This window comes from Glandiceps talaboti, chromosome 6, assembly GCF_964340395.1.
Source record: "Glandiceps talaboti chromosome 6, keGlaTala1.1, whole genome shotgun sequence".
NCBI classification, from domain to species: domain Eukaryota; kingdom Metazoa; phylum Hemichordata; class Enteropneusta; family Spengelidae; genus Glandiceps; species Glandiceps talaboti.
The window spans coordinates 15,775,063-15,798,151 of NC_135554.1; the positions used below are offsets into that span (position 1 = coordinate 15,775,063).

The following is a 23,089-nucleotide window of genomic DNA, read 5'->3' on the forward strand; positions in this document are numbered from 1 at the left end:
TGACCAGGCATCACATGGTTGATGACGTATGGTAAAATTCAGGGCTAGGGCAGCAATGCAGTCAAATCAGGGAGTCCGTGTAGATAATAGTAGGTGCTTGTTTGAGGTAAGTTTTGCCCATTTTCGTTCCTAATATTTCAAAATTCAACATATTTCTGTTTTAAAGAAAGATTCTAGAACTGCAGTAACGTAGTTTTGATGATAATGTCGTCCGCATAGACAGGAAATTTCCCACTCCAAGTTATTGTTATGGTAGGCAAAACTCGAAATGTTCCTTGTTCGTTCCTCGTTGTTTTGTGATGACTGTAGATCCGGGCTATGTTTATTATTCTCCGAAAGACCACTGTGAGTATGCCATAGTGCACGTATATCAACATTTTATGTACGTTTTACTCTGCCACTGTGTTGTAAGTACCCTGTAAAGGTAGTCTTGTTCACTTGCACAAGGAAATTTCTGGTCACAATCTTCTTCCTAGACCGTAGACGGTTTAATTACATTGTAATCATGCGAGGGGTATAAAGTTGCTGACGGTTCAGTGGCGCGCCACAGAGAAACCCTAACCCAGTGTTTTTCACTGCAGCGCCAGATCGAGAAGAGTTATTCATATGATTGCATTTTGAGCCGAGAAATGTTTTATTTTCCTTCACCCATTTAAATTTCTAAGACCAAAACATTGGCGTCATCAGATTTGTAAATTGTGTGGTATTTATAGGATCGCTGATGCAATGTTGACAACAGAAAATTAGCATAACACAATCGTTATTGATTGAGTCACGTAAGAAACAACACAGACTGTGAACAACTTATCCTATGGAGGCAGCACTTCCATAGTTATCCCAATCGGGTATTTCCACTGAAATTAAATTCGGTCGGTCGAAATCGTTCGTGATTGAATTTTTTTTTTGTGCTCAAAATATGAACAGCATTTATTGTGTTGGTTTTGGTCGTACTTCGAGACTTTATTTATTTTTGAATGTAGACGCCGTAATGACATGTATATGTGTGAAGGTCGGTCGATCACTGCTATCAAAAGGTTAATTTGCAGTACGTTACACTCGATTCATGTACAACTACACGTCACCAATATCCGATTCTTTCCGCTTGTAGGCGGTTGATACAAGTGATTTGTAAGGTGTTTAATCTTATTATAATTTAGTAATATATTTATTTTAGTTTATTATGTAAAGATGTGTGTATAAAAACTTCACCCCAGTCAGCCTGTTTTTTTTTCCATTCCTGCTTTTTGTTGTGATTATATATAGATGATAATTTCACACATTTTTTGTTTGTCAAGAAATTAAATTTGTACTGGCCAGGCTAGATTATCATGTACTAATAACAATAAGTTTGGATATAAAAGTCAACTGATGAATTTAAATGCAAAATGTGGGTTGTTGTTTTTTAAGTTACTGTTTAAAAGTTAGGCAAGGACAGCTGCCTTGAAATATTGTCTGATGTATTGAGACATTCTCAAGCTAATAGCTATGATTCTAATTATTAGGTATATTTTACTGAACACTTCAAAGTTTGTCTCCCCACTTTAGCAAAGACAAAGACAAACCAATATACACCACCACAACAAACAAAAATTGTGAGTGTATACCCAATGTCAAAACTCAAACTCTCTGAAGGTGGGCAAGGATATGCTTAATAATTATCAAGATGAGATCAGATATGGTTTGACCTTACATCATGTGAAATGCACACCTGACTTCCATCACATCACAGCCACTCCCTATGACACCAAAACATTGCAGACTTTAAAAGAACCATCCAGTCATATGTATTATACTTGTAGCAGAACACATGTCATAAACATAATAAGTTTTGACCATCAGTTTCAAGGTAAGAATACAGCCTACAATTTGAGTAAAGCATTAAATAATTGCAGTTTCAATGTGGTAAAGTGTACAGTTGTTCCTTCAAAATATAGGTTCCAGGTACATTTGTACAGTCTATTTTTTAGCATTTTATGTCATCTGTAAAATTCTGTATTGTATGGTCATATTCATATAGTCCACTATTTTGTGTAGGGTTGAACAATAGTGTACAACAAGTGACAAAACAGCAGTCTTAGTAGTAAATACAGATATTACTGTGATATTTTCATTACCATATTCCACAAAGAAACTTGTTTTGAAAGAGTTCAAAAATCCTACAAATAGTGGTGGGTTATTTGCACCAAGCTGTCACATTTTGTCATTATATATATTCAGATATTACTAAACATAGTCTGATTCAAATTTGGTGTGTTCGGCTATTATTTCCTATTGGATAGGTGTGGCATATTACTGCTACATATTAAAGTAAACAGACCTGTGTACACCTGAGTGTTTTGTTTTGGCTGTAAGATGACCTATATACACAGGAATGGACCAACTTTTAATAGAATTCCAGCTGTTAGCAATTATGCCCATCAAATGGTCTTTCTGTTTCCCCATTGTTTTTTATGTGCAAGTTGTAAATACCTTACACTCACAAGTGGTAGTTCTTCACATCCGGTTGCTCAAATTACATTGTATTTACATGGAAGTCACAAGAAGAGATATTTCTGGCCTCCAGGAAGTTGATTACATCCTTGGGCTACAGTATGACCAGGATAGGACATGTGTCTGACAGGTCGAGTACCACATTACAAGTTGATGATTACTGGAACTCCGCAGGGGTTTTCCCATCCAAGCAAGAAATACACCCTTAGGGTCAAACATACCAGACTTTCTCTTATTTCCTGGTTTATTTTGATTTCAGAGAGAACAATGAAAATTTCATTGTAATCTGTTTAGTCTCTTAATTTGTTTTAACCCCAGGGGAATTTTATACTGAGTTTAATTTGTTGGAGAATTCTGTACAAACTGAAAGTTCTAGAAGTTTCAACTCGATTATTTACATACATGTCCAATTATATGTAAATGTGTGAATAGTTTATTCAAATTCTGTTCACAAGACTATGTTTCAACATGTCTAGTATAGCTGTCAACAAAGTATGTAGTGTTGAATTATACCATGTGGTACTTATCACCATCATACATCATTTCTAATTATACAAGGATGTATGTGTGTGTGTGTGTGTGTGTGTGTGTGTGTGTGTGTGTGTACTGTATTGTTTTGTGTCCAGGAATCACCAATTTTTAGAGTACAGTGACACTGCTTAGTCCACAGTTATTGTGAATAGGCTAGTGCTACTGCTAGTGCAACTATGTGTTTAGTTGAAATCGTCATGTTGATGTTGGGGTTATTAAATCAATCAATAAAATGTGTATAGGTATCCTTCAAGTTCACATTGAAGTTCACTGCTGTTATTTATAAGTTCTGTTGTTTACCTGAACACTGGGATTCATTATAGACTATAATGTACACACAGAAAACACATCCCAACTTGTTAAGAAATACATATTTTGAATGCATGGTTATAGAAATTTAGTGGAGCAAGGGTCATAGTTTTGGGTCAGTAAAAGGGGTAGACTGTCCTCACTTCATTCCATTGAACAGTTCAGAAAAATTATAACCTACTGTAAACAAAGTTCACCCTGACAGTGGCACTGGGAAGTTCAAGGTAACAGGATTATTCTAGTCAATGGATTCCCATCATTTGCATTTTGTCATTGTGTAGTGTGGATAGACTGAATCAACACAATAGGGGTTGTAGAACTTTCTATTTGTATGTTGTGTTGGTAGCCTTATGACTAAGCAGTGCCAATTATGTAAAAATCTGCTTTCACAAGCCAGGGAAATCTTTGTTTTGGATTTCATCATCCAGTGCAGTAGAATTGATCACATCAGCATGAACATCAGGTGACAGCCATTTCATCGTTAGTTTCTGCGTAGTCAACATATTCTGCTTCTCAGTCCAGCTTTCCTTGCATGGATCTAACATATTAGAGTTGTAATGTTAACAGTTACCATCTTTTGCCACAGTCTGGTACAGTTCACCTTCTTACAGGTAACCTAAAGATTTGTAGTGTAGTCAGTGTACATGTGTGAGTGTAGTGTACTCTGTACCAGTGTCACCCAAACTTGGAATGTTGTATGTATGAGTCATCTTTGGCGTCCGTAGTCATGAAACAGTGCATGTAGGTAAATGTACACATTCTCAATCTTGTGACAAAAGGACACAATTTATTGTTGTATTTAACATATTTAACATGTACTACTGTTCTCTACCACTTTGTCTTTTATAATGTGTTGTGCATCATATCAGGTGGAAGTGCTTGGTTGAGTATTGTGGCTTTAGAATCTAATCGTGTGGGTATTTTAGGCTCTCAAATTTCCCCTACTGCCTGGCATTTAGCTAGCAGTCTTTTTACTTAATGGAGCTGCAACCAGAAAGATCAAGGAGCAAATTCTTATTGGATTTTACATGTAAATCTTTTGATCATGTCAGTAGCACCACCATGTAATTAGAACCAACTCTCAAAGTTGAGCGGTATGATGTAAACATCATCATATTCATCACTGTGGGAAATCATAATCTAATTTGGGGGTTTAACAACACAACCGTTTAGTGAAATGCCAGGCGTTGGGGAAAGGTACCAACAAAAATCACTCCATGACTAGATTCTAGTCTACGTTTGGTTGTGTCTTACCTTAGTGTTTAAGGATCTAGGCTTCGTACATCAGGTGATATTGTTATGTAGAAATCATGCAGTTGTGTTGATGAGTCATTTACATTTTTAGCTTTTAATCACATTGTATATCATTCTTATTACTATTTTTAGGCATTCAACAAGCTTTAGGTTCAGGTGTCCTATTTTCATTGTAAACAATCGCAATTTATATCTAGGGTTAGGTACCAAGTCAGACCTATTCATGGACATATTATTTATGTAGATGATGCTGCCCCACTAAATACTAGACAGTCAGTCAGTCAGTCAGTCAGTAGGCACATATTCACCTATTGACGGGCAATAAAGTTTGAACTTTTTAATTCTCTGCTAAGATTGCTCTGCGCCAGTACATTTGAAATTTGGAGTGAAGAACTTATAGTCTCAGACTCTCTGTAATACATCTAGTCAGTAACTTTAGAATGTTCTAATATATCCCCTTCTCTAGAGTATTTTACAAATGTATAAATCTCAAATTGCCAAATGTGTATTATATAAAGAGTTAACCCCTTTTATTTCTTTTTCAAGACTTCTTTCCTTTTTTGTTTCGTTTTCTGTATTTTTTTTTTGTGTGTAACACAAACATTTAGATGATAAAAAAATGTGAAATTTAGTAATGAGACCTTGCAAGTTCATACCAGAATGCAATAATCATTGTATTGCCTTACATATTAGGAGATATTATGACTGACCTCTATCACTCTTTACCGCTCTATGAGTGCAGTATTGCTTGAGTACCCATGTTAAAATAATAATGATTTCACCAAGTAGAATTTCTGATGTGCAAACTTTTAATCACTAGTACATGTTAGTATAGTGAGTCAACTGGCAAAATGACGGTATACATTGAAGTAAAAGTTAATATCTTAGAGTGAGTTAAACTTAAGATATCCCTGACCTACATGTATTGGTCTTCAATCATTTCCTGTTGATATGAGACCACAAAATACTACTATGGAAACTGAAGTTTCGGCCTACTAAGAGAGATACAAGTAACTATTGTTGTGCAATGTGGTAGATTACACAAGTGGGTGATAGCTGTACCTTTGTTTGTTCAGATATAATCACCCTGTAATTACAGTAGTGTAAATACTGAAAGTGGCAAAATGTACATGGATGTCATCAGAAACGCCATCATACTGTGAGTACAAATCTCGGCACCTGTAATAACTTTTTAGCTATTGCTAGAGGGTCAAAATAGAACAAGAAGGTTGGCTTATTCTCACACGCGCCTATAGTAATGTATGAGTAACGTGGAGCGGAAGTTATGTTGTCGACCAAGAAATCAGATGTTCGTTATTATTATGACTTGCCTAGGCAGTAATATTCTATTTCAGGTGCTGAAAATTAAACCTACATCCATTCCATAGCATGTATCATTATGTTGAAACAATGGTTTTAGTTTGTGTCTGGCTTAGTTACCTAAAAACTTGGTTTCCACCGTAATATATCTCTGTGACTTTCCCATTGATTTTGTTAACTCGTAGATAATGGTTGTCATCAAAAGATTTAGATGTTGTAACAGTGACTATTCAAGAAGTGTCACACAACACCCATGTATACATCTGTGTACAAGGTTTCATAACAGGAATTCCATGGATGTATTTATGTCATTTTAACTGGCCGTTATTGCACAGCACAGTACAGTACAGTACAGTGGTTTGCTATTTCAAGGATAATGGTTATCACACCTACTTTGTATTTCAGATTGAAACAGTTCAAATATCTTGATGTTGTCATGCTTTGTCATACAATTTTCGCTGTTCAAATTTTGACATATAAAATATCAACAGATATGGTAAAATCTAAATTCCACCAAATTTCAAACAAACCCGTGGACCTAAAATCAAATAATTCATATTGTTAACGTAGAAAATTGGAAAAAGGCAAATTTATCAGCTCCTTATCTTTTCTTTACACTACAAATATCATAGTGAAATATGTCAATATATTATGACTGCCAACTCACTGTATTTAGTACAATGAGTGATGTGGCATCCAGCTTATATTTCCCTACATCAGCAGAAAGAGAGATCATGAAGGGTCAGAGATCACACAGACGTGTCAGCCATATGTTGCTAAAGCTTTGTCTGTCTATTTTATATTTTAGTTGTCAGTAGCTGAGCAGCAGGCCAGAGTAACTCAGGAATTAAAAGATTTTCACCAGGCCTTCAAAGTAAGCGTATTTCCTTGTTAGTTGAATTCTAAAGACATTACTGTTGTACAGATGGAATACTTTATTTGTACTGTCTATCTGGTACATTTATTGATGTGATTAACTAAATGTTTGGGTGTTGTATCATTCAAGTCATCAAGTGAATATGATGCAAACAAGGGCAAACAGGTGACAACCCTAAATGTTTGTATCCATTTGAAACATTTGTTGTGCTACTGCTACTTATACTAATGTAGCAACGGTACTTCCACACACTCACATGCACACACACACACACACACACGCGCGCACACACACACACAGAGACAGACACACACACACACACACACACACACACACACACACACACACACACACACACACACACACATGTTATATAAATATGCTATAAAGTGTATATATTTACCATATATGTGTGTCTAAAATGTACAGACTTGGCTATCTGATTGACAATGTCATTCACCAGAACATCTTCTGTAGTCCAGAAGCTGAGCTATATCAGTATATGGCTTGACATTGTCATAGCCTAGAGACTTTGCTTTCTTTCACCAGAAGAGTATATCGAGCCAGATAGCCAAGTTTCTACACAAAATTTATGAATAAAAGTGTGAAAGACTATAGCCTACATCGTAAGCACAACTCTGTCACATATCTTATATACATGACAATGAAATAGATGTAGAACTTGTAAAGTGGAGATTTCGTAAGTATAGACATGAATCATTAACCATGAAATGCAATCACAAAATATTGAAAAATGTGTATTCATCCATCCCATGTAATCATAATCCGTGTAATTCTATTCTTAACAATGATGTCAGCCTTGTGATCAGTTACAAAGCTGTAATGTCTCACTTCATGAAACACAATACGGTGTCAACTTGTGGAATATCATTATGATATAAAACTTGTTATGAAATTTCATGTCAGAAACTGGGTATGAAATTTCTAGCATTTGAGAAGTAGAGATACGTTAGTAGTAAAGCAATGAAAGATATTAATAGTACTTCATCATTACCAGTGTATTTCTCCATGCTCACGATAGTGTACCTGTTCAAGAATCTGAGTTTAAAATTTGCTGTAAATCCACTAGAAAACTAGGGCCATATGGTGTGTGAATATTGAGTAATTTGTAAATAGTTACTCAGACTCAGAGAGATGAGACTCCAGTCTATATGTATCTACTAATCTTTTCAATGCAATCTGGTTATGTGCCAGCAGCACTGATGGTGTGTCTGTAGAGGTTGGCAGAGTGCCAATGTGTCATGTGACTTTGATGCTGAAACTATAAATAGAAGTTACTATAGAAACACAGAGGGGATATATTTTTTATACCTGCAAAAGGCAGATTAAAGTACAGGATAAAGTATATGTGATTGCTTTTTCTGTGCCCAATTTGCAGAATTGAATTAATTTTGAAGGATTATGGTAATGAAATAAAAAATAATATGAAAATGAACAGATGTAGTCAAAATGACTTGTCAGTCAAAGTACTGTAAATCTACAACGATATATTTTCAGCTCTAAATTTTTTTGCTAGTTCTCAAGGACTAATTTTTCATGAATTATTAAGCCTGGTGCACTGTTTATGTACAAAATTTTAGTCATTACTTATTTTTGCATTTTTGTTTTCCAGCGAAATAAGCAAAAATATCATGATTTCTCACCTACTAATTTTTTTGGCGTGTTAATGTGTTTACAAAATGAAATGTTTGAAGTTGAACTGATAAATGAGTAACAATGTAGAACAACATATAAAGTTCAGAATGTTTTATTTAATTACTTTACTTATTTGCATCACAGTTTGTAACGTACCGTAGTTGTCAGTGGTTACTTCTATGTGTGTTTTAAATTTTTTTTATATGATTCATTCTAAGTACTGAAACATATTTCATTGTATCTAGTATCTTAATAAGCCTCATTTATGAGAGACTACAGACATATGGTAACATTAGCTGTGGTTTTGATTTCTCAAGTTACACTTTTGAAATGAAAAATCTAACATGGATTATGGGAAAGACTATTTTATGTGGATCGCAGCAAGGTATGGATACATGTATAGTTACGTGGAAATAAAACTATGAAAAGAAATTACAGAAAGAGTGCCCAATAAAATGTAGCTTGCCTGTATAATCCAGGTGCATTGTTTTAGTCATTGTTGTTTGTACACACAATGGAAATCACATGTGATTGTTTACATGGATGTCAAAGGTCAGAGAAACACTGAGAAAAGGTTAAAGTTCAATACTGGTAACAGTTATGTACTATGAAGGGCATGTACTGTGTTACTGTTAGCCTTTATATACATAACAATCAGACATACCAAAATTTTCACTGAAGTCTTACTTCACTGATATAGTGGGACAAAAAATTGAAAAAATAAATAGTGAATAAAATATAATCTTCTACATAAAAACAATATACCAGTCTGGGTATTAGTAAAAAAAATTGTTTTTCACAACTAGCTGAAGACTAAAATTGCAAAAAAATTTGTAGTGGCAAAAACATATAGGTTTACATTATACCATTATAGTCTGTAATAAAGTCAAAGACACAACAAGTTTGTGAAAGCTGGTGTAAGGTTTGATATATAAAATGTAGTGTTTAAATTTCCACTGATAATATCTCAATTCTTGCAGGATTCTTCATTAAATGACTGGGCGGGGATTTTTACCCACTTTACTATTAAAAACATGGAAAAATATCTTATTAAACAATGAAAACCTCTCCTGATGACATCACATTTTAATTCCACCATCTTGTTGTCTTAACAAATGCAAAGCAAAGAGATTGTGGTAAATCATGCGATGTTATTTATAAATGAGATTTCACATTAATTCTTGCAAGATATCCCAGACACATGTCAGTCCAGTCGGGCTTGTTTAGAAGAATTCAAAATTGAATGAGTTACCAAGGTGCTATTTGATCACCCAAAATCAAATGTAAGTTGATAGCAGTAATCAATACAAAAGACAGAAATAAATCTGACATCACTTTTCCTTGTAGTATAAGTCTGTGAATCACAATATATTAATACCATGTCTTCATTTCTTTGTTTATTTTCAGCTGCAAACAACCATGCCGTCAGACATTAATAAAAATTTCATTGATCCCAGTACCAATACAAATACTAATAATGGTAGTACTAGTAATAGTGGCAATGATACTTCTTCACAGAGACCAACTAATCTGCTAGGTCTCGACACTGTCCAGTCCAATTTCCCTGCATTTTCTAATAACGGTAAGTGAATGTGATTATTATAACATACAGTGTATGAATCAGAGATGGTGTGCACCAGTATATAAAGTACATACAAGTCACATGTGTATTCAAATGATACACACTTGCTGTTCCTGGTATTCAAAATCGCTGGATTGTACAGTATGATTTTACAGCATTTCGCTGTTTCAGGTACATGTGTATACATATGCATTAATAAGAGAACCAGATGGCATGTGAAGGCCTGGGGTATGCAGAGGTATTTGCATTCAAGCTTCGAGTGTTTTCTTCTGCACTTTCAGTACTAAGAGTTAATGTAGTGTAAATATCTCCTATTTACTACACGGGTCTTTCTTTAAATAATACCAGTAAACCATTTTGATAATCTCCAATTTCAAATAGAAATTCATCTGTGTTTGTAAACCATAGTGTCAAATTTGAACTCTTGTTACAAACACAAACATGAAAATTTCAGGTAAAAGGACGGAGGGCGATACAAACTTCCAGGCACCTATGACCCCATATTAAACTCACGTATCCATAAGGTTACGTGTGCTGAATAGTAGGTCAATCTGTTAACAAAGACTGAAGTGTACTGTTGAATATTTCTGGTAAAATGTTCATATTTGTTTTTGGAACAAAAGTTAAATTCAATACTGTGTTTGATAGTGGTATCTTGTCATACTGTATAAAGTGATGTGCGTTTTCTTTCAATGTCATAACAGATCCCATGATCACCAGCAAATCAACCCTTGGACTGGGCAACAGGGAAGTCAAGAAGAAGAAGAGAAAAAAGAAGAGACATTCAGAGATCATACCCAGTACATTTGAAGGTAAGATTTGACATAGCATTTTAAGTGACTCTGTTTTGGAAGAAAAGAGTAGATTTAAATTGCTAGTTCTTTAAGGTAATGTGCAAGTAATCATTGTACACTTTTTTACGTGCTCTACACTATGTTCCAGAAGAAAATTATTTTTGCAGTAGGGTTGCTCTACAAAATTTCAAAGTTCGGTGAGTTACAAAAGGGCTATTTTATCACCCAAAATCAATATATTATGTATGTTAGTAGAAGTATTCAATACAAGTGTTCTAAAAGGCAGAAATACTACTACTACTTTATAACATACTGTGTCTTTGTGAATCATTAAATAAAGTAAATTTCTTACAGACTTCTATCATCTAACTGAGGAGGTTCTCGGTGAAGGTGCCTATGCATGTGTAAAAACATGTCGCAACATTTCTACAGGGGAACAGTATGCAGTCAAGGTGAGAAAAAACAATCTTGTTATATCATTTATTAATTACATGTCAGCTGAGATTTGTCAATTATTACAGATGTACCAGACTGAGTGATTATTTGCAACTTAGCACACCCATACTAATAGTATTTTGTACTGCATTGCTGAAATCATTACACGAATGCAAATGATATGCAAATGTTCATTCTTTGTACTAGTATGCGATTGTGTGATTACATAGTATGATTTACCGGTAAATAGAATGGTACTGTTGTTTTAGATAAACGTATGTACTAAGAACAGAACCTCATGACGTGAGCGTCAGTGTGGGTATTCATGAAAGTATGACTGCAGAATAGAGGCTGAACACTTATGTGAATACCCAGTCATGGGATCTGTCAATTATTGACCCTCTTGTGTGCTATTGGGAGTATTGATGATTTCATGTTGTATTTTATTCTACAGATGATTGAGAAAAAGACAGGCAGAAGTCGGGGTAGAGTGTTCAAAGAAATAGAGACAGCTTATTACTGCCAAAGCCAGAAAAACATCCTACAATTGATTGAGTTTTTTGAAGATGAAAATAGGTGAGTTAAAGATAGAAGTGGTAGAAACTCAAACAAAGAATAGAATCAGTCCAAAAGAATGATTAAAAATGTATTAGAAAATGATAGTATATTTTAATAGTGGACCACTAATCTTGCCATTGTTTTCCGAAATATAGCATCTTCCATCATACTATAGTACATGGCTTCACTAAAGTTCTTTTGTTAGCACAACTGAACTGAGATCATGTTGTGCTATAGGCATGACAAGGTGTCTGTGTCTGTGTGTGTTTGTGTTTGTGTTTGTGTTTGTGTTTGTGTCTGTGTTTGTGTTTGTGTCTGTGTCTGTGTCTGTGTCTGTGTCTGTGTCTGTGTCTGTGTCTGTGTCTCTGTCTCTGTCTGTGTCTGTGTAAACTACCGATTGCCTTGGGATATGATGGGTTTTTTAGGGAATTTTTCAAATCAAAATGATCGCAGCACAGGATTGATATGGAGCAAAATATGTGATTTTTGGTAAAAATATGTTGTTGTTTTTTTTACCATCTTTAGATTCTATCTTGTATTTGAAAAAATGAATGGAGGTGACCTCCTTAGCCACATCAAGAAAAAGAAAACATTTACAGAGCAAGAAGCCGCGTTGGCTGTGAAAGACATTGCGTCAGCCTTGAGGTTCTTGCACAACAAAGGTGAGCTTATATGTGTGGGGATTGTGTACAGAACCAACCTGACAACTTTAATTAGGAGCACTTCCAAAGATGTATGCTTATTTGGAACAATCTCCAACTTAACATGTCCCATTTACCTAACCTGTCTGCTTTTACATTAAATACGTAATGAAGCCCCTCCGTTGCTTGCCTACCCAGAATTCCCTACATCAGTGTCTGGGTCTGTTCGTTGGTGATATAAATAATTTTATTTGTCATATTTTATGTAGAAGTCTTGCCATGTAGAGGTGTACAGTGACTCTTCATGCCTTACTGGACATCGACCAAAACAGAAGTAAATCGACCTCACCTTTGTTCCTCTTTAAATCAACCATACTCTATGATAATGTATTGAAATACATGTATATTGTCATATGTTTCCATATAGGCATTGCTCATCGAGACCTGAAACCAGAGAATATTCTGTGCGAGTATACAGACAAGGTGTCACCTATCCAGATATGTGATTTTGATCTTGGCAGCGGTTTGACAATGAACAGTACTCAGAATACACCAGTTACTACGCCAGAACTACTTACTCCAGTGAGTCAATTTTGTATTTCTGTTGTTAACTGTGTTCTTGTCCAGCAAATTTAGACAGCCTGATATGATATTTCTCAAGGTTTTAACAAAATGAAGATCCATAACAAGGTAATCTGGAAAACAAAAATTGTAAATGGTGATGTTTGCGTCAATCCCCTAAAAATGTTTGTAACAGTATAATTAGACATTTGTAAAATAGTTCAATCTTACCGTATTTCAAAAGATTGAACATGTTACACACTTTATTGCCTTTCTACGATAACACTTGTTGATGTCTATTACCCCAAGGGCTGTTATGCAGCAATATTTCCTGAGGTTGAAAACTGAGGGAAGTAGTTGCTACATAACAGCATGAGGGGTAATATGATGCCTATGAATGCCAGAATAAAGCCAAGCAGTAAGTGCTTGATAACTGATGACATTCTCAGGCACATATTCTTTCCAAAGTCAAAGCAAATCACTGGATGGACTACTACGCTACATGACTAGTGCCCTAGGGAAAATAGTGTATGACTAGTGCCCACTTTATGCAAATTCAGGTTACAATGGGTCATTAATTCATACCTCATGACATGATCTAAGCCAATCACTGAACTTTATATGAAAACGATGTGTTATAATGCTGTGTTCTTGACCATTTGGCAACAGTCAACATAGCTTGAGATTGATGTGATCGGATATGTTAATAGGATGGGTCTTGACATTGATATGTTACTAGGATGGGTCTTGACATTGATATGTTAATAGGATGGGTCTTGACATTGATATGTTAATAGGATGGGTCTTGACATTGATATGTTAATAGGATGGGTCTTGACATTGATGTGTTAATAGGATGGGTCTTGACATTGATATGTTAATAGGATGGGTCTTGACATTGATGTGTTAATAGGATGGGTCTTGACATTGATATGTTAATAGGATGGGTCTTGACATTGATATGTTAATAGGATGGGTCTTGACATTGATGTGTTAATAGGATGAGTCTTGACATTGATGTGTTAATAGGATGGGTCTTGACATTGATATGTTAATAGGATGGGTCTTGACATTGATGTGTTAATAGGATGGGTCTTGACATTGATGTGTTAATAGGATGAGTCTTGACATTGATGTGTTAATAGGATGGGTCTTGACATTGATGTGTTAATAGGATGAGTCTTGACATTGATGTGTTAATAGGATGGGTCTTGACATTGATGTGTTAATAGGATGGGTCTTGACATTGATGTGTTAATAGGATGGGTCTTGACATTGATGTGTTAATAGGATGGGTCTTGACATTGATATGTTAATAGGATGGGTCTTGACATTGATGTGATCTGATATGTTAATAGGTTGGGTCAGCAGAGTACATGGCACCTGAGGTAGTGGACGCCTTTATTGGTGAAGCCACACCTTACGATAAAAAATGTGACCTGTGGAGTCTTGGTGTGATCCTCTATATCTTGCTGAGTGGCAAACCACCGTTTTATGGTCAGTGTGGTAGTGACTGTGGCTGGGAGAGAGGGGAGGCATGCATTGGCTGTCAGGTAAGCTGAATTCCTTCCCAGAACTCAAATATCTATTTGAACATTGATCTCCATCATTAGTGATCTCTATATTTTCCATTTGTCTAAGATTTGAAGTGAATCTGTTAAAGTGCTTTCTGCTGATGACATTTGGGATGAAATTCTGAAGTTGTGAATCAGTTTGTGTGGGTTGTTACCACACATTTAGTGCAGTAGTTATACTTTCAATTCATGCATACTGTATGTCTCCAAAACCTTTGTCAATGGTGTGCTTGGGATACCCTAGATATGGGTCACAATGGGATGAAAAATAGCTGAGAGTGGCTTTCTACTTTTCAGTTTGAATGGCGTACCCTTGTCTGAAGATAAACTTAGTACCTCAGGAGATAACGCATCCAAGAATTTTATGTTTTATGACAAATATGATACTACTATTTAAAAGTGCAAAATAGATGTGTGATTTTCATCATTGATTAACCTTGATCCTATACTTTAATTTCCCTACAGGACACATTGTTGAACAGTATCCAGGAAGGCACATATGACTTCCCAGAAAAGGAATGGGGTCACATCTCCCATGCAGCTAAGGATCTCATCTCTCGTCTCCTAGTCAGGAATGCACACCTACGATACTCTGCAGACCAGGTTCTCCGTCACCCTTGGGTCAACCAGGTAAATAGACTCTCCTAAATATTATTGTATTGATAAGAAAAATTTTAATGTAATGTTTCGCTTTTCTTAATATTGTCATTTCAGGCTATTTCTTTACATCAATTGGAATTTTTTTTTAAATTTGCTTTATGTCACATTGTTAATAAGCATTTCAAAAAGTAAATTGACGATATTTTCGATCACATTTCAATCGTAGGCACCAACAAACCCACTGAGCACTCCAAATGTGTTGCAACGAAACAACAGTGCCAAAGATTTAGCCCAGTTTGCTGCAGAAGCTGTAGCCTATGGTAGACTAGTAGCACAACACCAAGAACACATGTCAATGTCTACTGAGTGGCAGAATATTGTCGAAGAAGATGAAGAAAGTCCACCACCCAGTTTTGGTCTGTCACCACCAGGGGAGTCTGCCCTAGCCAAGAGAAGAGCAAAAGTCAATAACTCCAAATCATCTGGAGGAATATGCATTACTATTGGAAGCAATGGGATGTAAATAGAATGTTAACAAATAGGGGAATGCCCCCTGGAATTATCATGGTCAGCAATACTCAGGTTCAAAATATATGGTTGCAACCAAAGACGTTTATTCATTTTCACATCAAAATTTTAGCATTTGAATGGGGCCTGTTTATAAAATCAAGGAGCAAAAGGAATGTGAAATTACAGTTTGATTAAGTTATACCAGTGGCATTTTATGCAGCGTCATATTGAATATGGTTTTTAAGCTTTTTGTATATAGTTGTTCATAGTTTCACATAAGAATTTTATTTAAGTTGATACATTACCGGTACTTTAAAAACAGTTATTGGACATTAGCTGTTATGAAAATCATTATGTACAAAAAAAAAATATTCCTGAACATTTTCCACAGGCCATATAATATTTAAATCCCATCAGGAATATATTTAAAAAAAATCATTTTCTTCCGAATCTTAAAGGTACATGCTCTGTTAAGCTTGATTTTAAGAGACTTTGTATTATGTTTCATATCAAGTGGTCATGATTGCAAACAGAAGAATAGGTTGAATTCAGTACTTCTCACAGTAAACACAACACGGTATTTTTGTTAAGTCTTGATAATTTAAGAATATGGAGCATTTACCTTTAACAATACCATTTATAACATCCCTACTTTGAATAAGATAGTAGAGACCATTCTTGCAATTGAAGGATAATGTCCATTTTTTCTTGTAATACATTTTTGAAAAAAGAAAAAAGATTTTGATTAAGCGTGTCTGGTACATGAAGGGATCAACTGAGTTCAGTTTATTGCCATTAACATCAAAACCAAGATGGTATTTACTGGAATTATTTATGATGAAGGAGCACCTCATGATGGGAATAAATTCATTAAAAAAAATGCAAAAATAAACTGACTATTCATATACCCACAAAGTTCATGTTGTACATAGTTTTTGAACAGTTTCATTTCCTTTCCATTGTAAAGATATGTTTTGAAAGTTGGTAACTTAATTTATTGGTAAAGATATAGGTCAAGTGAACATTCCAGGGGGCAGCCATGATAACAATGTGTCTACATGTACTTGTGTATGCTACAGGTCGAAGGTCAACGGTGCTGAATAGTAATTTTAAGATGATATATTTACCAGAGATTGAAAGAAGAGTTTTTTGTAAGCTTTTATACAACAAGGCGCTGCCAGAACATTGTAGATAGTGTGAAATGAGATTGTGTTTACAGAATTCTTTCATTTGCCATCTAATTTTATGCCTACTGCCATGTCTACAGAACCTTCTCTTTTCTTGAACATTTTCCCCTTTTCCCCCCCTCCGCCCGGATATTTAAAAAAAAAATGACTTCAAGAGTATCAGTGACTGCAAAATCATGGTATTTTATATCAATATTGGAACATGTTTATGTATGGACATATGCAAAATGAACCATCCTGCTTGAGGAAGTGAAATTCCAAACATAAATAATGAATTTGCATGTCCATGAATTTTTTGTAATAACATGGTCAAATTGCAGCATTCACTGTACATGAATATTTAGATTATTCTGGTTGTATACAGAGACATAAAAAATGTCCATGTAAGTACAAGTTGGATGGACTTTCCAGAGCTAAATATATATGGAATTTTATTTTACATCTAAGGACTTGGGGCAGTCTCTTGATGGAAAAACTGAAGTGAAATTAATATTTCATTTCATTCATTGGCATGATGTCAAGTAATAACAATTGCCCTTCTATGCTGTGTGTCCATTCCAGTATTGAGTTTGAGAGGACCAATCGTTCAAATACAGAAAGGATATTGTACAAAGATTCAAAGTTATTCCATTCTGTGTGTGTAAAGTTAGTGGGGGAGGAATCAGAAAATAAAGGAGGCGTGGGATTGTTATTTACCCCTTTAAGTCCAAATTTTCCTTTTTGTTCAACTCCTGTGTGGAATAAAGCATCTTTCATTCATTGTTTTATATGTTTATATATTGGTGCTGAAAACATGGCAGTGGTTATGTACAGCTCAAAAACATTTTATACTGGTAATGTTGTCCCTTTTTTTTGGAAAAAAAAAATTCTGTCCATATATATTGAGAGATTGACATCTTTTGAGTATTTCAGTCAGTTGACATTGTTGGATTGACCAATTAATCCTTTAGAATGTAGAATCTGTTGGAATTACAAGTGTTTGTTACCTTGTATATCATAGCTAGAATGTAGAAATAACATGGAAAGTCACAGATGTAAAACACAGCTCAATGATAGTGCCTATGGGGAAATTTTCAAACCTATATATGTTGTGGTAGCATGTACATTATACACAATTTTGAGTAGATTTTATCTGTGCGTGTCAGGAGAACCAGGGAATGCAGTGTGCTGTGTTATCATCCAGCTTTTTAAAAAAAGGAGATAAAAATGACCTCAGACACCAGTACTATAATTTTGTCTTCCATGAAAGGTTTTCTAGTGTCAGTAGAACCGAACACTGTGCCATCATATCATTTGTAACTAGCTAGGTGAAAACTTTGCTATTTCATGTGTAGTTTTCTAAACACAAGTCGCGATTGTCAAACCTTTTGTACAGAGAAAAAAAAACTATGAGATGGCTTATGACTAAGATAGCTGAGAATAACAAAGTTGAATGAAAAGTACTGCACATTACATTCCTAATTTAGAATGAGATGTAAATGAAATTTAATCTAAAATTTGTGACTTTTGAGACAATAGGCAAAGGTTAACAATGGTTGTATTGTTTTGAGACACAATCTGATAAGTATTTAGTAGGGTAGTAGACAGGAGTTTACTTTGTTAGTAGTGTACCATACAGTCTTATAGATTACAACATACATGTACAGAGAGCTCTTGATATAAAAAAAAATGCCAAAATTGAGATAAAAATTGAGAATAAAAAGTTACCAAATATCAAACAAGCAAATGTGGTATTCAGGTTTTCAGGTTTTCACATAAAGTGAACTATTTTAAGATAACAGTACATATTGCCCAAAGACTTGGCTATGTGACACAGCATATGAACACCTGTGTCTTGCCAAATTGCCAAGTGTTTCGGCTACAGTACTAGGAGTTTGGAACGTCTGTATTGTGGAAGTGTTCAAGTTCTGTACATTAAGAAAGTCTGTGATGCACTGGACAAGACAGATCCATTGCTTGTTTGGCATGTATTGTTAACTCAAGACATGGGTTAATGTATGAATACCTAATGAGTTATGATTCTTGTTGTCTGATGGTACATTAACTTGTTAGTTGTCACTGTGTGAGTCATAGGAATAGACTAATACATTAATTTGTTAGCGTCACTGTGTAAAGTCATAGGAATACACATTCAACATAATAGGATATGATCTTGAGTATAATACAGTTATCTCAAATTGTCTGAAGGTATGCCCTACTTGGTCTGCATGACATTTTGTTGTGTCCTGCCAATGTGCATCAGCCAACACTCAAGGGGTTGACTGATGCATGAGGGCGCCCTGTCACACCATACCATACAGACAATGCTCTACTCATCATAGTAAGCAAACAGTGTTGAAAGAATCACAAGTTATCAGAACCTCCCATAAATGCTACTGTTTAAAAAGTCTCACCAAAATGGGCTTCTTGAGCAATCAGACTTGCTGCTTTATATTAAAGACGAAGTGATAATGCTTGAGGTAGCCCAAACATATCTGGGTTTGAAAGTTTCCTCCTTGCATTTCTAGATATTTAAAGTCAGAAGTCATGTACATATAAAGTAGAATTTTGTATTTAAAAGACAATATTATTTTCTGTTTTTGAATAATAAAAAAAGTGGACCTAGAGAAGTTTTCTCTTGCAAAGATGGAGAGAAATGTGGAAATGGCTTCTGTTTGAAACGACTGTTATGTTGATGATTGATCTTTTTCTCTGTTTTTTTTTTGAACAGAAGTAGGATTTTGACTATGGTCACATACATTGAAGGAATAGTTGATATAAAAATTAAAAAAAAAACTAACAACTTAAGAAATGTACAAAGCTTTCAGCAGTGATAGTGAAGTTCATAGATGAGATGATTGTAAGTTAAGACTGTTTTGATCAATGTAACAAGACAATCCTTATTTTGTGTTCAGTATACCAATCACTTTTAATACTTAACGAGTCTACCACACTGTCACTCTATGTCTGCAAGTACTACTATGGAAAGCAAACTATCAGCAAACTAAAATAGACATGAACTGAAACTTATTGTTGCAAGTGGTAGATTAGACATGTTGGTGATTATGGTACATACACAAACTAAAATTAGTGTTGTTCAATGTAAATTACACAAGTAAGTGATAGCTGTGCCTTGCTTATGTCGATATAATCCATGTCTGTTCAAGATAGTGTAAACATTGAAAGAGGTCGAATGTAGAGCCACACCAGGAAAACTTGCTATCAGAGACACCACCATATTGTGAGTGTAAATTACATCTACACCCATCAATGGCTTATACTAACGTTGTTTCAATGGTTTTAGTACTTGTGAATATCTTAGTATGCTGGTAATTGAACCTTCAGTTTTCTAAGATAGACGCAAACTAAAACTATTGTTACAACAAGTTGATACAACAGTGATAAGCTAATGAATAGACGTTTGTTTAATTATGATCTCAGTAGAGAGGCATCATGAGAAAATTAGTTTATTTAGAGTTCCATGAATTTGGAGTGCTGTTTTGGAACTTCCAGTGTTTACACTATGTTGATCACAGAGTGATTAGAATCATACAACAGAGGAACCACCACTTGTGCAATCTACCACATTGAAGAATGATAGATTTAGTTTGTGTCTATCTTTGTAAACCAAAGGCTGAATTACCAGTGTCATAGTTTGCTACAACTTGATTTCTGTAGAAGAATTTATCAATGGATACTAGTCTTTAACATATCAGGAGAGAATTTGTCTTCCACCCCTATTTTCCAAACAAATGAAATGACCAACTATAGGAACCCACAAGGTCAGACCAAATATCAAAAGAAAATAGGGTTGGCTTGATATCAGTAGCTTTACTAAACATTTTGAGTATGTGTTTTCCTTTTAGGAAATATACAATATTTTCATTAATACAGATTTTGGATCACATTCAGTGTAAAAGCATATGGTATCGAATTTAAAAAAAGAGAAAACTTATTATTTTTAGCAGTATATGATAAACACAGTATTAAAAGAAACAAACTCCATTTGAATTTCAAAATTGTGGATTCTATATTCAAATCTTTTTTAAAAATTGTGGGTATTTTTGGTAAACTAAAACATCTATGATTGCATTTAGTATATTAGAACTTGTGACCATTCAAAAAGAAACATTTATAACTGGTAGATGTTGCCATCTGTTTTCATTTATGAGATATACTAGTATATGAATTAGTAACCACTTTATTTCACCTTTAATGTAAAACTGTCCAATATATTTTGCCGTGCTCCAATCACTGTTGAGTTGTAAGCAATGTACAAATTTAAAATAGATTTTTATCAGAAATGTAACACAAGAAAATAGATGTATAGACATGGGTGAAAAATGTATTGAATAGAAGTGTGTGTATGACTTGGTTACTAGTCTGTAAGATATGCCATGTTAGGGCGCCCTCTTGATTTGGCCATTCCGATCAAGACTGTTGAGGGCAGAGTGAGACGATGTATCTTACATTCTGTGACAAGTTCACATGTATATTTGATCTTTGTGTATTATACCACTATTGCAAGCTATAAAGATATTAGAAACTTACTTCTGCTGTTTGGTTTGGCTTATGATGATGTATTTCTTCTGGCAGGAAGAGATTGTTGAAGTCAAAACACCTCTTAGTTGTCATGACTACTCAGGTTAACAACCATAACAGCACTTTTATAAATATAATCTATGCAATAGATCGCCAATCAACAACATTTACAGGTTTTGAAGTAGCCCAAATCTCAATGCGATTGACATTTGTCTTCAGTTAGGTTTGACAATGAACAGTTACTTGGCTTATCTGCTGTGTTGTGTTATGTGTATTTTAAGAATAGTTTTCATTTTGAGTGTGCCCACTTCTCTACAAGTTGTTTGCTTTATGAAGAAAACAATGTGTTGAGTGGGCTGGAAGCAAAGAAAAGAAACACACACAAAATTGCAGTTGATCATACCTAAGAACGTATCATCCAATATGAATTGTAGTCTAAAAGTGAATGAATTAATGTTGGTTGTTTCTACTACTGTACCTGTATAGTGTCCATTAGTATCAGCTGGTAACAATACCGAAACAAATTCTTTGCTTTCATACCACACCGTCTATTTACTCTGAATAATAGTATGACAGCAGCCCACAACTTCACCTAAGTGCAAGGTTGCACACTTACAGATATTTATTCTTGTGAATGTGGTGTTCTTTGTTGCCCAACTTCATGAGTAGACACTCGCAAACACAAGTGTAAAATACTCTTGAGTACCCACAATGGCACTCACACACAGCATGGTATATTACAAATGGTCATCTGTAAAAGCAAATTTCCTTATACATTTGTATATCATACTGTGTGATCACATAATTTCATGTTCAAGAAATGATCACATACTCATTTGCATATCATTTGCATACAGGTGTACAATAACATTCTTGGTATTACACTATAGTGCAAATACTAGTCTGTACTATACATATGCACCACCGTCATCACCGATACATACGTAATGATGTAGAATACCTAATGTTGTTTATAGTTTTCTAACAACAGCATTCCCATGTGTTACAAATCATGAAGCACTTGGATGATATTCTCTGTAATTTTGAAATCGGTAATAACATTATTTTTTTCCATCAGAATTTTAGTTAATGATACAACAACATCTTGTGTAAGATAGGGTATTTAATTTGAAGACATATTTTCATGGTCTGTATTACTGATTGTACACTTAGTATTTATATTTTACAAGAATTGCTCAAGAAAAGAAATGGAAAATAAAGCCTTAGTTGTAAAATCAGTGTGTTTACAAAATATGTAATACTGTCATTCATACTCTTTAACAATGACATTGACAAAAAATTGCAAAATAGCAAAGATATATCAACTAATTTCATTTTACAGGACGTTTCAGTATTTATCTATAACACGGTTATTGTTCCAAGCGACTTTTTAAAATCAATTTCATGGAATTCTGTTATGCTGTAAGACTTTCAGATCTTTTGACTTTAGTTTTGGCTGTAAAGATTGAAAACTCTGAATTTAATCTTATTTATTTATGGAAGCAGTTTATTAATTGAATATAACTTCTATGACACCCAATATTGCTTGCACCAATGTTATTTTTCAGAGAATATCATATTTGTTTTTCCTAATAGCCTGAATGCAATGTATTTCTCCAAGTAAGACTGGGCTGTTGCTATTTTTAACATTTTATTTGCAAGAATAAAATATTTTTAGTTTTATATCTT

At 34.6% G+C, this 23,089-nt stretch overlaps 1 protein-coding gene across 2 annotated transcripts; it reads left to right on the plus strand.

Annotated features, from left to right (window-relative positions):
• The first annotated feature begins 8 nt into the window (after positions 1–8).
• Positions 9–23,026, plus strand: LOC144436196 (MAP kinase-interacting serine/threonine-protein kinase 1-like). Of its 2 annotated transcripts, none has more exons than XM_078124917.1 (11): positions 9–106; positions 6,713–6,778; positions 9,845–10,019; positions 10,724–10,831; positions 11,168–11,265; positions 11,703–11,824; positions 12,332–12,468; positions 12,875–13,029; positions 14,367–14,561; positions 15,048–15,212; positions 15,409–23,026. In XM_078124917.1, the coding sequence occupies exons 1-11, from the start codon at positions 29–31 to the stop codon at positions 15,703–15,705; spliced, it is 1,596 nt and encodes a 531-aa protein (XP_077981043.1). In that variant the 5' UTR covers positions 9–28; the 3' UTR covers positions 15,706–23,026. The 2 variants fall into 2 exon arrangements, with proteins under 2 accessions (XP_077981043.1, XP_077981044.1); XM_078124918.1 differs by lacking the exon at positions 9–106 and adding an exon at positions 3,733–3,941.
• The last annotated feature ends 63 nt before the right edge of the window (positions 23,027–23,089 follow it).

Bases quoted from the DNA above. Each gene is read 5' to 3' on its own strand.
- LOC144436196 (XM_078124917.1), top strand. From the start codon at position 29: ATGGTAAAATTCAGGGCTAGGGCAGCAATGCAGTCAAATCAGGGAGTC. The intron at 10,020-10,723 runs GTAAGTGAATGT...ATGTCATAACAG, and splicing joins CCCTGCATTTTCTAATAACG to ATCCCATGATCACCAGCAAA. The intron at 11,825-12,331 runs GTGAGTTAAAGA...TACCATCTTTAG, and splicing joins TTTTTTGAAGATGAAAATAG to ATTCTATCTTGTATTTGAAA.